The sequence below is a fragment of the Aulonocara sp. 'chitande type north' Nkhata Bay genome, linkage group LG14, assembly GCF_057382095.1.
Source record: "Aulonocara sp. 'chitande type north' Nkhata Bay isolate Kocher_YH1m ecotype deep benthic linkage group LG14, A_spYH_male_GT1.1, whole genome shotgun sequence".
In the NCBI taxonomy this organism is placed as follows: domain Eukaryota; kingdom Metazoa; phylum Chordata; class Actinopteri; order Cichliformes; family Cichlidae; genus Aulonocara; species Aulonocara sp. 'chitande type north' Nkhata Bay.
The window spans coordinates 9,419,471-9,434,317 of record NC_141357.1 but is presented as its reverse complement, the minus strand read 5'-3'; the positions used below and the strand labels follow the sequence as shown (position 1 = coordinate 9,434,317).

Sequence of the window (14,847 nt, the reverse complement as noted above, 5' to 3'; positions counted from 1 at the left end):
GTTCACATCATTAATCCTAAATAAGAAAAAAATATAATAATAATATATATTAGGGGCCACAAAAGACCGGTCACATGGGTCCACTCGGTTTTATTTTATGCTTTCTCATTCCCTGATGAAGGAAGTTTGTTGAATGGCATGTGAGGTGCTGTATTGCGGCTGACCACACGGTGGTGCTCATGTTTAGACCAAAGTCAAACAAGCGCGTCTTACGTTGCTGCCCTGCGTGGCCCCATCTGGCTCCTCCTACAGTCCACGCGCTGTTGTTGTGATTGATCGACAGGTAGGCGTCATGTTAAACTTTCGCTTTGCTCTTTGGTGCTGCTGCCACAAATGCGTTTCAATTAAGTGAACAACGATGTCCGATATACTGATGAAAGAAATGGATAGTTTGTCGATCAGTCCATTGAAGCCGGAGGACCGTCCCAACGGCGGCGGCCGGAGCTTCCTGCTCGTGGACGAGCAAGAAAACCTGCAGGTAAAGTTAGCTAACATCAGCTGAGCTAACGGCGGCTAACAGTTAGCCGCTAGGCTAGAAAGGGGAAGACTCCTGTTACGGAAGGCCCTTAACTATCTTTTGTCACGAAAAGAAAAAAATGTTGGATGAGCCAAATCTGCTTTCAGCGCTAAATCGATCTTTTTGTCTTGAAGCTAATAAAGCAAGTTTGTTGAGGCTTTAGCTACTTCACGACGCTTTGCTAATGCGACGTTAAACAGCGTGTTTGGATGTTCGTCGTGTTTAGCCTCTTGTCTTTTTAGCCTTTGTCTGTATACAGCCCGTGGCTTTAACGTGTGGATGGTGTCTTGCTTATAATACTGTGAAAAAACATTAAATTTAAGTTGTAAATAAGAGCAGCACAACAGCAGACAGGGTTGCTATTAGGAAAGTCCCTGGTGAGTCATACAGCACAGTTGACCCACATGGAAGGCACCCTCACAGTGTTACAAAGTACAAGAGATAATGTTTTCTTGTGTACTTAAGGTAATCTGTATGAACAACCAGCGTTAAGATTGAAGTGACTAATCCCCCGCAGTTCTTTTTTTGTTTTGTTTTTGGTTTCTTTGTTTAAAATAAATAATACCGTTCGTAAAGAATCAGTAAAAGTAATTTGCCCAATTGTATCACGGTGCCACAAAATAGCTCATCTCTGTAACCAGCCTGTCTCTTGGTGCTCTTTCTCCTCTTATCCTATAGGTCCGGGATGAGGCAGAGTTCGTGGAGCGACTTGGCTGTGCCGACGTAGCGGGCGTCAAGGTCCTCTCCATCTTTGGAAACACCGGTGATGGCAAGTCCCACACGCTTAACCACGTCCTGTTTGATGGCGAGACTGTTTTCTACACCTCCAAGTCCCCCAGCTCCTGTACTGTGGGAGTTTGGGCTGCTTACAACCCCACTCTCAGCCTCATTGCGCTGGATACAGAGGGCCTCTTGGGAGCCGCAGCCAATCAGAACCAGAGAATGCGGCTGCTGCTGAAGGTAAATTTAGCGGTTGCTGCTTGGTTTGGGTGGAATAATTGGAGGAGTCTGTGATTTTGTGTGCTGACTTCTAGTATTGTCTTCTTTGCTTGTTCTGCTGAGGTAATGGTCACATCCTAATCATGTAAACAGAACAGTGAAACTCACTTTATTTCTCATTTCTAATGTTTTCATGATATAAGCAAGTCATCTTATTTCCAGATACATTTTTATTTCAATTTCAGGTGCTGGCAGTGTCGGATATAGTGGTGTATCGCACACGGGCAGAGCGTCTTCACAATGACATGTTCCAGTTCCTGAGTAGTGCCTCAGGGGCATACCTGAAGCATTTCACCCCAGAGCTAAGGGCCCTGTCCACCCGCTGTGGTCTGGATGTACCCCTGTCCTCTTTGGGGCCTGCAGTCATCATCTTCCAGGAAACAACACACACGCAACTCCTGGGCCAAGGTACTTCCAAGCAGAACTTTAGGATAATTATTTCCCTTGGTTGTAATTTCCTGTGTCACAGATTTCAATGTTATTGTCTTTCCTTCCTGTTGTAGACTCAAAGATGGCCGGCTATGCAGACACACTCCTCCAGAAGCGTTTTCATGACCTGGGTTTGGGGACAGAGGCCTTCAGCTCAGTGCAGTACGTAGGCACTCAGACGATCACACCGCCCACAGACTATAGCGGGCTGCTAGAGGCCATCAAGCAGCAAGTGAAGAACACTCATACACGGTCCCCCCGCCAGCCTGGGATAGTGTTTCATGCACTAGAAGTAAGTGAAGAAGCACCATATTAGAGGCCTTTTAAGAAAAAGCATATGATTCTTTTTAATCCTTCCTTTGTGTCTCCTCAGCCTTTTTTCAGCTCCCATCTAGTTCTCTGTCTTCTAATCCCTTCTGTTTTTGTTTCAACAAGGCTCTGAGTGAGCGTTTCTGTGGAGAACTATCAGATGAAAAGATGACACTGTACTCCTTCTTCCCAGATGAATACTTCACCTGCTCAGCTCTCTGTCTCAGCTGCAAGTAAGTCAGTAACGCTGTCTACACACAAGAGCTAGAACTGGTCCTTAAAATTTGAACGTATGGTTAGTCGAACCTCGGATACAGGAGGAACAATGCGGTTTTCGTCCTGGTCGCGGAACACTGGACCAGCTCTTTATCCTCTCCAGGATACTTGAGGGTGCATGGGAGTTTGCCCAACCAGTCTACATGTGTTTCGTGGACTTGGAGAAGGCATTCGACCGTGTCCCTCGGGGTGTCCTGTGGGAGGTGTTGCGGGAATATGGGGTGTCTGGCCCATTGCTATGGGCCATTCGATCCCTATACAACCGTTGCAAGAGCTTGGTTCGCATTGCCGGCAATAAGTCGGACTCGTTCCCGGTGGGTGATGGGCTCCGCCAGGGCTGCCCTTTGTCTCCGGTTCTGTTCATAATTTTTATGGACAGGATTTCTAGGCGCAGCCAAGTGGCGGAGGGCTTTCGCTTTGGTGGCCTCAGAATCTCATCTCTGATTTTTGCAGATGATGTGGTTCTGTTGGCTTCATCGGGTGAGGGCCTCCAGCTCGCACTGGAACGGTTCGCAGCCGAGTGTGAAGCAGCGGGAATGAGGATCAGCACCTCCAAATCTGAGGCCATGGTTCTCAGCCGGAAAAGGGTGGAGTGCTCACTCCGGGTCGGAGATGAGTTCCTGCCCCAAGTGGAGGAGTTCAAGTATCTCGGGGTCTTGTTCGCGAGTGATGGGAGAAGGGAGCCGGAGATCGACAGACGGATTGGGGCTGCAGCTGCAGTAATGCGGACGCTGCACCGGTCCGTCGTGGTGAAGAGGGAGCTGAGTGTAAAAGCGAAGCTCTCAATTTACCGGTCGATCTACGTCCCTACCCTCACCTATGGCCACGAGCTGTGGGTAGTGACCGAAAGAACGAGATCGCGGATACAAGCGGCAGAAATGAGCTTCCTCCGAAGGGTGGCTGGCCTCTCCCTTAGAGATAGGGTGAGAAGTTCGGCCATCCGGGAGGGGCTCAGAGTAGAGCAGCTGCTGCTCCACATCGAAAGGAGCCAGCTGAGGTGGTTCGGGCATCTGACAAGGATGCCCCCTGGGCGCCTCCTGGGTGAGGTGTTCCAGGCATGTCCCACCGGGAGGAGGCCCCGGGGCAGACCCAGGACACGCTGGAGAGATTATATCTCTCGGCTGGCCTGGGAACGCCTTGGTATTCCCCCGGATAAGCTGGAGGAGGTGGCTGGGGAGAGGGAGGTCTGGGCCTCTTTGCTTAGGCTGCTGCCCCCGCGACCCGGCCCCGGATAAAGCGGATGAAGATGGATGGATGGATGGATGGTCAACCTAAACCTGAAATATTTAGATTGCATAGTTGGGAATGTGTGAGAAGTGTGTATTATTATTGTTGATCTGGAAACTGTACTCATCTCCAGCGCTGGGTGTTTGCAGATTACCTAATCACCTTGGATGGACTGTTATTATAACCACACCTTTCCTGAGTTTTTTCTCATTTAGTTTGATCCAAATAGTTCTAGTTTTCCATCTCAGAACAACAGCCTTTTACTGTCTCTGTGACTGAATCACAGTAGAGAACAGTATTCTTTAAAAATGGGAATCCTCTGCTTTTCTTGTGGATGTTAACTATCTCCTCAGTGGGATGCATAAGTGCTAATTCTTTTTCCATGTTTTGGTTTTGGTGAAGAGAAACCTACTTTGCTTCTTAGCTACTCTTCTTCCTTGTTCTTTCCTAAAACCTGAGAGCAGCGTGTGTGTGAGAAATTATAACACTTGTTCAGAATGAGTGCACTGTAACCATAGGTTTCTTACAAATCCCCCTCTCCTTCACCAACTCTAATATCTGTCATGTCGACTCTCCAGCATTCGCTGTAAAAATGGAATGAACCACCTGAGAGACAGAGTTCCCCACATGGCAGATGGACTCTGCCAGTATGCACACCAGTACAACAACAAGGTCCTCATCTGTAAGGTAAGAACAGAATTTCACTGCTAGTTTTGGTGAACCTGTATGTTGTTGTTGTTTACATCTGTTTTGTGTTGCATGTCCAGAGGTGCTATGAAGCTGGCAGAGAGGTGATTGTTGTGCCCAAAACATCAGCTTCGTCTGATAATCCCTGGTTTGGACTGGCCAAATACGCCTGGTCAGGGTATGGAAACTCACATATACACACTTAGGCGGACGCTCACACTCCTCTTTGCCTTTCAGCCAATAATCTCACTTCCACTGTCTGCTGCCTTGTTCCTCTCGTCCCTCTTTCAGATATGTGTTGGAGTGTGCTAGCTGTGGGGTAATCTACCGCAGCAGACAGTACTGGATGGGAAACCAGGACCCAGAGAGTGGTGTGGTGCGATCAGAGGTCAAGCACGTCTGGGAGGATGTGAGTACTAAAACATGCTTAACTCATGTTTATATTTAATAATGTTTATTTCACAAAAAACATCAAAAGAATTTGTGGAGAGTGTAAAAAATAGCACCTGTTGGTTTTATGTTACATATTTTTAGTCTTTGTAAAATAAGCACGCAGTACTGAAATACTGTTTTGGATTTTTGTTGCCTGTAATTAAAGCAGAGGCAAATTGTTTTAGTGATTGTTGTCCTGACACTCAGTAAGGTACTGTCATATTTTGTCACTGCCCTAGAGAAAAAATATTCTGTAATGGTTAAATTCATTTCTTTAGGCTGTCTCGTTATGGGTTGGGGTGTTATTTAATATATTTACTTTTAGTTCTGCTAATCTAAATAAGTAGCAACTAAACGTTTGAGGTGTGGTGGAGTACACCCTTTGCCATCAGTTTGGATTCATCCCTGCATGCTGCAGGCATTGCTGCTATAGAGAGAGCCTGCAGCTAAGCTTTCTCTGCACACAGACAAAACAGGATGCTCGCATGTTTTGTCAGATGTAAATTTAAGTGAAACACTTGGACTGTTGAGCCATGCTATAACACCATCATTGCCTTCCTCCCTGCAACTGGGAGTTCCCAGTTATTGGCCTCATACGGTAATTCTGATATTAAATGCTAAACTGCAAGAAATTCTGGGGGTTAAGATGATTCACTTCAGCTGATTTGCACTTGTGACTGTAGAAATGATGGTGGAATCACTAATGGGCACTTAATTTGCCCATCATCCTCTTTATCAAGCTTTTAATTGAGATCACACTCGTGTCTTTCTTCAGTCTGACGCTTTTCTAACCAGCCACCAAAATGCTGCCCAGAGGGTCTTGGATGGGATGAACTATGTGATTCAGTCAGTGTCAGAGTACGGTACTGGCCCCACCAAAGCCGTCACTGCCTGGATTACTGACCAGGTGGCACCTCCATACTGGAGACCTAATACAGAGATCACTGTGAGTATGAAGGGCTAACATTTAGAAACACAACATAAGGCACTAGAATAACTATAGCAGTTATAAGTGGTTAAATTTTTGGTCTTCATTGACTTGTGTCTGTCGGTGTGATATCTGCCATCACTGTATCCCCCTCCCTCTTTCCCCTCAGGCCTGTCATGGATGTCAAAAGGAGTTCAAGGAGGCTGAAAGGAAGCATCACTGTCGATCATGTGGGGAGGGTTTCTGCCATCCTTGTTCCAGCCGCAGGATGCCGGTGCCAGAGAGGGGCTGGGGCAACAGTCCTGTCAGGGTGTGTGAGGCCTGCTACCGCCAGGGAGGTCCTCCTGACACCAACAGCCAGGGTAAGACAGAAACAAGCTGTCAGTTAAACTGCTGGACGAGCCTAAACCTAGAGTTACATTAGACAAATGTCTTTCATCATTGTAGTCGCTAAGCACTCAATTACAGGTGAGCCCACATTTACACTTAATGTTATGTGACACGCACACCTGTGTATACAATGCTGTTAATTTTAATATTAGACGATGATAACCTGAGTAAATTTTTAAAAATGCAGTTTTTATTTGTTATTTTAGTTATTGAAGGACGAAAGTTATCCAGATCTCCATGGTCACTTGTGAAAAAGTAATTGCCTCTAAACCTGATAACTGGTTGTGCCACCCTTGGCATCAAGAACTTTTGTCCCACTCTTCGCTGCAGAATTGTTTTAATTCAGCATTGGTGGTTTATTTATGTGACTGTCACTCACATTGTTGCCATTTTTGTCCAGTCTCTTTCTTAATGTTGAGTCATGAACTCCACAATAAGACTCAATGTGAACTCTGACCTTAAGCGAGACAAGTTGACCTGAAGTACTTTAGATGTTGTTCTGGGTCTTTTGTTACCTCCTGCATGACTCATTGATGCGCTCTTGGAGTAATATGGCTGGCTGGCCACATTTGGGAAGGTTCACCACGCTTCCAAGTTTTCTCCATTTGTGGATAATGGCTCTCACCATGGTTCACTGGAGTCTGAAGCCTTAGAAGTGGATTTGTAACCCTTTTCAGACTGATAGATGTCAGTGAGTTTGTTTCTCGTGTGCTCTTGAGTTTCTTTCGGTTGTGGCATGATGTGCTGCTTTTTGAGATCTTTTAGGCTACTTCACTTTGTCAGACAGGTTCTATTTAAGAGATTTCTTGATTAAACAGGTCTGTCAGTAATCAGGCCTGGGTGTAGCTAGTAAAGTCAAAGTCAGTCTACACAAATATGTGGTTAATTCATGATTTATAAAGATGGGGCAATTACTTTTTTACATAGGGCCAGTTAGGTTTGTATAACCCTTATTAGATGAAATCATGAGTTAAAAACTGCATTTTGTATTTAACCCTCTGGGGTCGACGGACGCACTGGCGCGTCAAAATCACATGACCAATTCAAGACGACACAGCTACAAGATGCAGCGACTCAGAGTCTCCATTTAAACCTGGGTCGAAAGTACGGACTTCAAACTATATACCAGTTTTTGAATTGTGTCGATGGGCCACAGGCAGATTCCAGTGTAAACGCTGTTCCCACATGGAAAACAGGACCTCCTGCTGTCAGACCTGCAGGGTTTAGGCCTGTGGTGTTCTCCTCTGTCTTATACTGAACACAAACTATTTTTTTGGACTGACACAAATAATTAGTGTGCCTTCTTATTTGATGCAGCACACCTGATTGTTCTGTAAATAGATTTAAATGGTTATATAAAAAACGCCCGAGGCCTTGGCTGCATTTTTAAATAGTACCAGATAACTTTGTTGTTTGCAAAACTTGTGCATAATTTTTAGACATGTACAATTTCTATTTGCATTTCAAGTTATGAAAATGATTCGTTAAATATGTTTGTGGGTTTTACAGTAAAAAATATAACTTTTTTTTACTCGGATTTAGAATTTTTTGTCTAAATTTAGATCAATTGTGCTAATATAGTATATAAAAATGAAAAAATTACTCAAATTCCAGTTATTTGAGGTTGTGCTGAAAATAATGATACCAAACAAGGCAAGATAAACAGTTTTTAAAGGTGAAATATAGACCCAGAGGGTTAAGCAGGTTATCTTTGTCTAATAATAAATGTCTGGTCTGAAAGATTTAAGTGTGAGAAATATACAAAAAAAACAAAAAACACGGTATCACGAGGGGAGCAAATACTGTGTCATGGATTTGCAGCGTGCATACCGAACAGTGAGACTGTGTGTTTTCATGCATTTGATGCTGGTCGTCGCGGCTCCTGACTTGTTGTTATTACTGCTTTTGTGTTTTGATTTCTTTGTCTCTCACACACACCTTGTTTGTTTAGTCTGTAAGGTGGAGCCTCGTGGTCTGATAGCTCGCAGGGTGACGGAGGTGGCACAGTCGACACTGGACATGGTCACCACAGCTGTGGACTACCCTCTCTGTGAGCACTGCTTTTTTCTTTTACCATTACATGGTCTGTTGGTGCTCTGCAGCTTGTTTTATATTGTCTCCTCACCACTCAGATATTTGTTGGTAATTCTAATACCTGGTTTTAGCACAACCACTCCATGAGTGTGTTAGAATAGGCTAATCTACAGGCGTAGGTACATCTGGGACATGATCGGATGGTTGGTTTCAGAGTGATTTTGCATACTGGTGTTTGTCATCCACCAAGAACTGAGTGCATGTCTGTGCAATACCACTAAAATTATATATTATCCACCAGTATCAGTTTAAATTAACGTATAATTAAAGTCAAACTAGTTTGATGAACTGTGATGAAATTCCAGACTGCTAAGCTTCAACATCAGTGCAACAAGAGCCAGTTTACCTGTGACAGTGGCAACAAATTCAGTTAGTCAGTGATTTTAAGTTAAAGCTGGTACCAAAGTCTCAATAGGCTTCTGATCATAAGCAGAAACACAGCTGCAGATCGAAACAGCGCCTACCTTTTTTCAAACTTTGATTTTATATGTATTTGTAAAGATATGATGTGAAATGTCCCGTTTTTGTCTCAACTCCTTTAATAATAAAAAAATAAAGATCCTTTCAAAAATTCGTGAATCCAGATCAAAAATATAATAACTTCTAAGTTCTGTCAAACTCTACGTGTAGTAAATATTAAATGCATATATTTTTATATCATGCTGCTTTCAGACAGACAAATCCAACCTGTCACATGACCTCATCGGTGGAGGTAATAATAGAACGCTTTGGCACAATTTGGGATTTGCTCGACCTTGCTCTAAAACACAGATGAGTAAAAGCCTCAGACTTGGCACAAGAGTTTATTGTGGAAACTGATGTTTGAGTGGCTGAGTGCTCCTGCAGAGTGAAGGACATAGCGTGAAGTCAGCCTCAATGAACGGTTTCCAGGAAGGAAAAACCAAATATATAGGATGTTGGGCAAAGGGATTAAAATAAATGATTCTGAATCACCAACCTGACCAGCACTGCAATGGTGACCACATAGGTTCTCAGATGATAGCTGGATATATCGTCTGTCCTCTGATGACAGCAGCGGGGTTTGGTGCTTCTAGTGTAGCGAATAGCCTTGTGAATAATGGATAACTGGTATTGGGTGTAAGGCTGGTGGTTATAGTTTGCTAGTCCAGATCAGTTTAAAAAACTAATTAACAGGCAAAAATGTCAGGTTTAGGTTTGTGTTTCAGAAAACGCAGTCCCTCTTTGTCCCTCCACGCAAGCTGTTTACTGGAATACAAGCCTCAACTGTGACTGATCAAGACTACAAACCTAAACCTGAAAGCTTCTTGTACAAGAAAAATAATCTTCTTCTCTAAGAAACACAGAGAGAAACACAGAGAGGGAAGATAGAGTTTTCTTTAGTGGAGCTGAAAGGGGTTTGAATGGGCTGTAATGGAGATGCTGTTAGATGGGTACATATTACATGTTGCCATCTTAGGTGGTGAATGTAACTTTGTTAACACTGGACAAAAAGAAGACTTCCACTTTGAAGTAGTCCCCCCTCCCAACACACACACAATGAACAATGCATTTATGTTCTAAGACAATAAAAAATAAAAAGCCAATCTCCGATTTAAAATCTTAAACTCACTCTTCTCTGTTTGCCCGTCCGCTTCAGGTTTCGTGAAGGACGTGGCTCGGCCAGACTACTGGGTGCCAGACCAGGACATCACCAAGTGCAACCAGTGCTCCAAACCTTTCACTCCAGCCATGTCGAAGCACCACTGCAGGGCCTGTGGGCAGGGCGTTTGCGGGCCCTGCTCCACACACAACAAGCCCGTGCCCTCTCGAGGTTGGGACCACCCGGTCAGAGTGTGTGACAGCTGTCACGCCCGCACAGACAGCCTGTGACCTTTTCCACCAGGCAAACTTCTCAAAGTGCTCTCAGTTTTTCTCAGATGGGCTACAAAACACTGTGAATCTTGGCACTGCTGCTCCTTGGAAACCAGGAAGGGGACTAAATGGCAGGTCTGGAATCAGCCTTTGTTTTATGTGAAACGGGAGCTGCTCAGATATGTAGAAGGATGACCATCTGGATTCCACCGCTCAGCCGGGATTTGCTTTCGGTCTCTTTTGCCTTCTTGAGCGACTGATTTCCTGTCAGCCGTGAGATGATTGACAGCATCTACTGACCAATCGAAATGCTTTAACTGGAGAAATGGGAAGCTGGACATGTGTTTTGAACTGACTGCTTTTAAGAATGAAGACTTTCATCTCGACCAGTTATCATTATAACAGCAGAGCTTGAACTCTTAACTGCACTCGAGGGTGGTCTTCCATGCTCATTAATTTCTCTTTGCACAGGCCAGCACCATGGTTCTCAGTTTGAATATGCTCTTAGTTAAATATGACAGGAGGACGAGTAAAAGGGACGTACTGGGAATAGTGGGAGATTTTAAAAGTTTGAATGGTCTTTTAAAACGTAGCCACTCACTGCAACCACTTACACGGTGACAAGTCCTGGTTAAGGAGTATGTATAATCATGATAGTGGGGGGGGGGGATGCTCCTACAGTACTCAGGGCAGAATGCAATGCAAATTGGAGAAACACAAACTGCAGCAGTGTGTGCCTTCATGGGAATCTTAACACCCACTTATTTAACCTCTTGGGTTTGCTTTTGGAGATTTCTCTGTACGTTCAAATTCTGAGCTCATTTGTGCCTAATTATAGAGCCACGATTATAGCCTCCATCCTCTCGTGAAGTTGTATCTGCAGTATAAAATATGTAGCTGTTGTCATGTTAGACATTCCATTATATAGAAGTACCTGTGTACTAATGTAGATTTGCCTTTCTGGGGTTTTATAAGAAGTGAAGCACTGATGTTTCCAGGTAGCTCTCTCAAGCCCTTTTCAGACATCGCTGCTCTCATCAATCTATCAGAGTGACGGCGTTCTGTCGCTCAGTCATAGTCATCTCAAAGGCTTCAATCAAAAATGCCAACAATAATGACTGGAAGAGCAACACATGATTTTTTTAATTTCTTTTTTGTGCAACAGGAGTTGTCAACATAGGTACTTTAAAGCATTAGGTTCTATCTGGCAGTGTCACTAAGAGCAGTGTGTGTGTTTGTTTGTGTGAGAGAGAGCTGAGCTCACCCCTCCAGCACAGGCTCAGAGAGTAAGATCTCCTTTCTGGTTTAAATTTTCTTAAAAGAAACTACGATTAAATGACGTTATGTGCAGGTTATTTCTGGTCAGGGAATTCTCTAATGAGGGGAGTGGCTCACTGAGCAGCAGACATCATCAGCTGTCTTGTGTGCATGTCCGTAGTTGTAACTCGGTGCATTTAGACTCATTTCTTGGTCTGAAATACCAAGTCTGCTGCTGTTTCCGATGAATTGATGGGAGTTGGTGTCTTTGAAGGGCTTTAAAACAAAGAACACACCTGATAGAGTTGCTCTCATGGTGAATGACATGCAAATGATATAAACACTGATGGAAGAAAAACGACATTTTCTCTCTCTCGAGAGACGTTTTCTGTGTATCATACTGGACTCTTTAGTGCTTTATCCCAGTTTTCAAAATAACCACTTATCAAATTTTCTGTTAAATCTAGCTACTGACAATCTCAGTTTTTGATGAGGCTCATCCAAATAAATAAATAAAACAAAGGAGAGATTTGTGTCTATAAATATGTGAGCGGGAGTAGCTTGACGGCTGACTTTGTTCTGAATGAGCGCGAGCGCACAAGTTGTGAGGCGACGGTGAGCACTGCAACTGGAACGAGTCGCTCTTCTCTTTGACTATCTCTGGTTTTTCCTCAGATAGCATCAGTAGAGAGCGTGCGATGTGGAGGTGGAAAGCAAAGCGATAACACACAGCAGGCTTTGTCCTTTACTGCAGTCAAGTAGAAGTAATCTGCATCCATTCATCTCCATCTTTAACTCCGCTGGCTTTAAAACCGTCATCCCATCCAAACCGACTATAGCGTTGCGTTTCCCCATTTTCATCAGTTCAGGGTGACATTTTGGCTCGATCAGCATTGTGTTCTCACCGCCTGTAATTAGTTGTTTGTTTTATTCCTGTTCTGCCAGTATTCACAAAACGTTTTATGAGTAGTGTTGGTTTGTGAGCCAGCTGCTGCTGGAGTCAATCCATCTCCTGTTTTTGTGTAGGGAAAAAAAAAAGCTTCATATCGCTAATGAGTGTGGTTCGATTTGGCTCCGCGGTTTAACAGCTCTCTCCTCACAGTAGCAGTAAATTTCTTTGTAGTACACACCGAGTCAGACAAATTGAAATTTTATCTGTCTTCTGTTTGGTAAAATAAGATTATATTCTGTTTTTCCATTTCCATTTAAGATCTCTTTGTAGTTGGGCTTATGGGTCACACACTGCCCACATGAGCTCATCGTGTGTGTGTGTTTTGTCTGTTTAAAATCTACTCTCCTCTATTTTGCTCTTATTGATAAGCCTCTGTCCTCAGAGGTATTCTCAGCTTGCTGCTGCTGTGCTTGGCTCTTTTTTTCCCTCCGTGTTCCTTATTGTGAGCCTGGTCGATGCAGCAGTGCAGATTAGATCTTGGCTGCATTCTTTGGTTGTTCATCTTTTTTTCTTTGTGTTCGTCTCTCTTTGGAGGATAATTAGTCTACCCTGAAAATCCTAGATAATTCTGTTTATAGAGTGGCAGGTGACCTTTCCACCCAAACTCTAAACGTGTTAATGTGACAGAAGCAGAGGCTGGGATGTCTGTACAGTCTGTCTCGTTACATAAAGAGTTGCCATTTCTGTAGTTATCGTGCAGAAGTTCTGTGCGAGGAGGTAAAAGTGATAAAGTCTAATATTTGAATCCATATAATGAATGCAGTGCATAAAAACAAAACATGCATTTGTGTTCCTCTGAAGTCATCCTGCTGCTGTGATTATCTCCTCCATCATCAGTGCAGGTGAGTCATGCACATCCAGGCCATGAATTGACCTCCTGTCTGTTTCACTGATGAGCTGGAACAGTGGTGGATTGTGGACACTTCACACTTACTCTTCTTTTTTATTTGTCAGCACAAAAACATTAATCTTGTACAAGAACGCCTCGTCCCAGATTTAGCTGTTAGCTCATTTCCACCTGCAGTCCCTGGGTGAACAGTCATAACATTAAATGAGCTATAAACTGCAATAACAGAGGTACAAGATACTGATAAATTCATATAATTGAATAAAAACCCTCACGTAATATTAGGTACTCGGAGTATTACATACGATACAAAACGCGTCTTTTCCAAACTTAATTCAAAGCTTTGCTCCAAGTTTGTTGTTTTTTTTTGTTTTGTTTTTTTAAACTAGTGTCTTGTGTTGTCTAGCGTTTCGATTCTTGCTACTGCATCTTTGTTCGCTTTGATACTTTTATCTCTGTTCTCTCCAGAGTGGAAGTGATGTTTTGTTGAGTTCTTCAAAGGACGCGGTCGATTTCTGACCTGTCCTGCGTTGATTTTGAATTCCAATAGTTTCTTTTCAACCTGAAAGCTTTCCACTCTGCTGTACCTGTCCTCATCGCCTCTCCTCTGTTTCTGTTTATTGGCTTTTGTATTCTGGTGTTCATGTTACCTTGGAGTCAACTGCAGTCTCCAAAGATGAAATCCAGTCTAAACTAATGGCCCTGCACTGTTGTGTGTGAACAATTCATAGAAAAGGACGCAGCTGGACTAGACTCACTCCTGTTAGTCAGTCAGCAGCTCGCTGTTGTACACATGAAAATGGAGGCAAAGATGTTGCTGTAAAAGACTAAAATACACTTGAATTAATCTTACTGTAAATACACACATATTCCCAAGTAATTTTCTCTCTCTCTCGCTCTCATTCAAGGTCATTTGAAGTTCATTGTCCCTGGTGTTCAATGACACCATCCATACAGTATAGATAGATACAGTAAATCCATGCAGTAGTCCTCATGTCCTTCAAAAACCAATTCCACATTGCACCAGCATGGACACGAGATCTGGAGAGGGATGTCTGTGAATGGATTGTCGATGCCACAGCAAATCAAAGTAAATGACTTTAAAACATGATGGACAAATCTGAGGTATCTACACAAAATGTGAGTTTTCCGATTTTTGTTTTTTTTATTTCTGCCGTTGTGGGTGTGTGTGTGTATATAGATCATAAGCTCCTTATGGTTTACTTCCCAAGCACACATTTGGTCCTTGGCAAGGCAGTTCTGCTCAAAAACTGACTGGTTCAGTACAAACAGGTTCTGTAGGTGCAAAACACGTGGAAACTTGGGAGAAACACTTTAGTGGTGCTGGTGGTCTCAGCTGAGTGACTGGTTTGCACTGCCCCGTGTATTTGTCCTGGGGGGGTTTTCTCCAAAGCACTGTGGAAAAATCCAAGAGCACTAAGTCTGAACAAGACACTCTGCTGAAAAAGCCACCAGCCTCTTGAGTTTTTATTCTGTCTCAGTGCCAGGTCCTGGATCAGAGCGTGACTGCTGAAACATGTGATGATGCACTTAAAGTGGGTGTTACATGGTTACTATATATGAGTATCCCGAAGTAGGTTTTGTCACGGGAAGGTATGATTTAAAGATATCGAGACTTTTTAAACACTCAGACGATGACTTTTAAATCC

General features: G+C 43.5%; 1 protein-coding gene across 1 annotated transcript; it reads left to right on the top strand.

The window, feature by feature from the left end:
• The first annotated feature begins 237 nt into the window (after positions 1-237).
• On the top strand, positions 238-14,057 carry LOC147314067 (zinc finger FYVE domain-containing protein 1). Its single transcript, XM_086260849.1, has 12 exons — positions 238-478; positions 1,196-1,477; positions 1,702-1,924; positions 2,020-2,237; positions 2,381-2,487; positions 4,336-4,444; positions 4,525-4,622; positions 4,736-4,853; positions 5,652-5,822; positions 5,974-6,166; positions 8,146-8,244; positions 9,907-14,057. Exons 1-12 carry the CDS (start codon positions 359-361, stop codon positions 10,137-10,139), a joined length of 1,971 nt encoding a protein of 656 aa, XP_086116975.1. The 5' UTR covers positions 238-358; the 3' UTR covers positions 10,140-14,057.
• The last annotated feature ends 790 nt before the right edge of the window (positions 14,058-14,847 follow it).

What these genes read in the sequence shown, in the direction of transcription:
- LOC147314067 (XM_086260849.1), top strand. Translation starts at nt 359, where the DNA reads ATGTCCGATATACTGATGAAAGAAATGGATAGTTTGTCGATCAGTCCA. An exon ending in TAGTGTTTCATGCACTAGAA is followed by an intron (nt 2,238 to 2,380) that starts GTAAGTGAAGAA and finishes TGTTTCAACAAG; the next exon opens with GCTCTGAGTGAGCGTTTCTG. An exon ending in TCAAGCACGTCTGGGAGGAT is followed by an intron (nt 4,854 to 5,651) that starts GTGAGTACTAAA and finishes GTCTTTCTTCAG; the next exon opens with TCTGACGCTTTTCTAACCAG.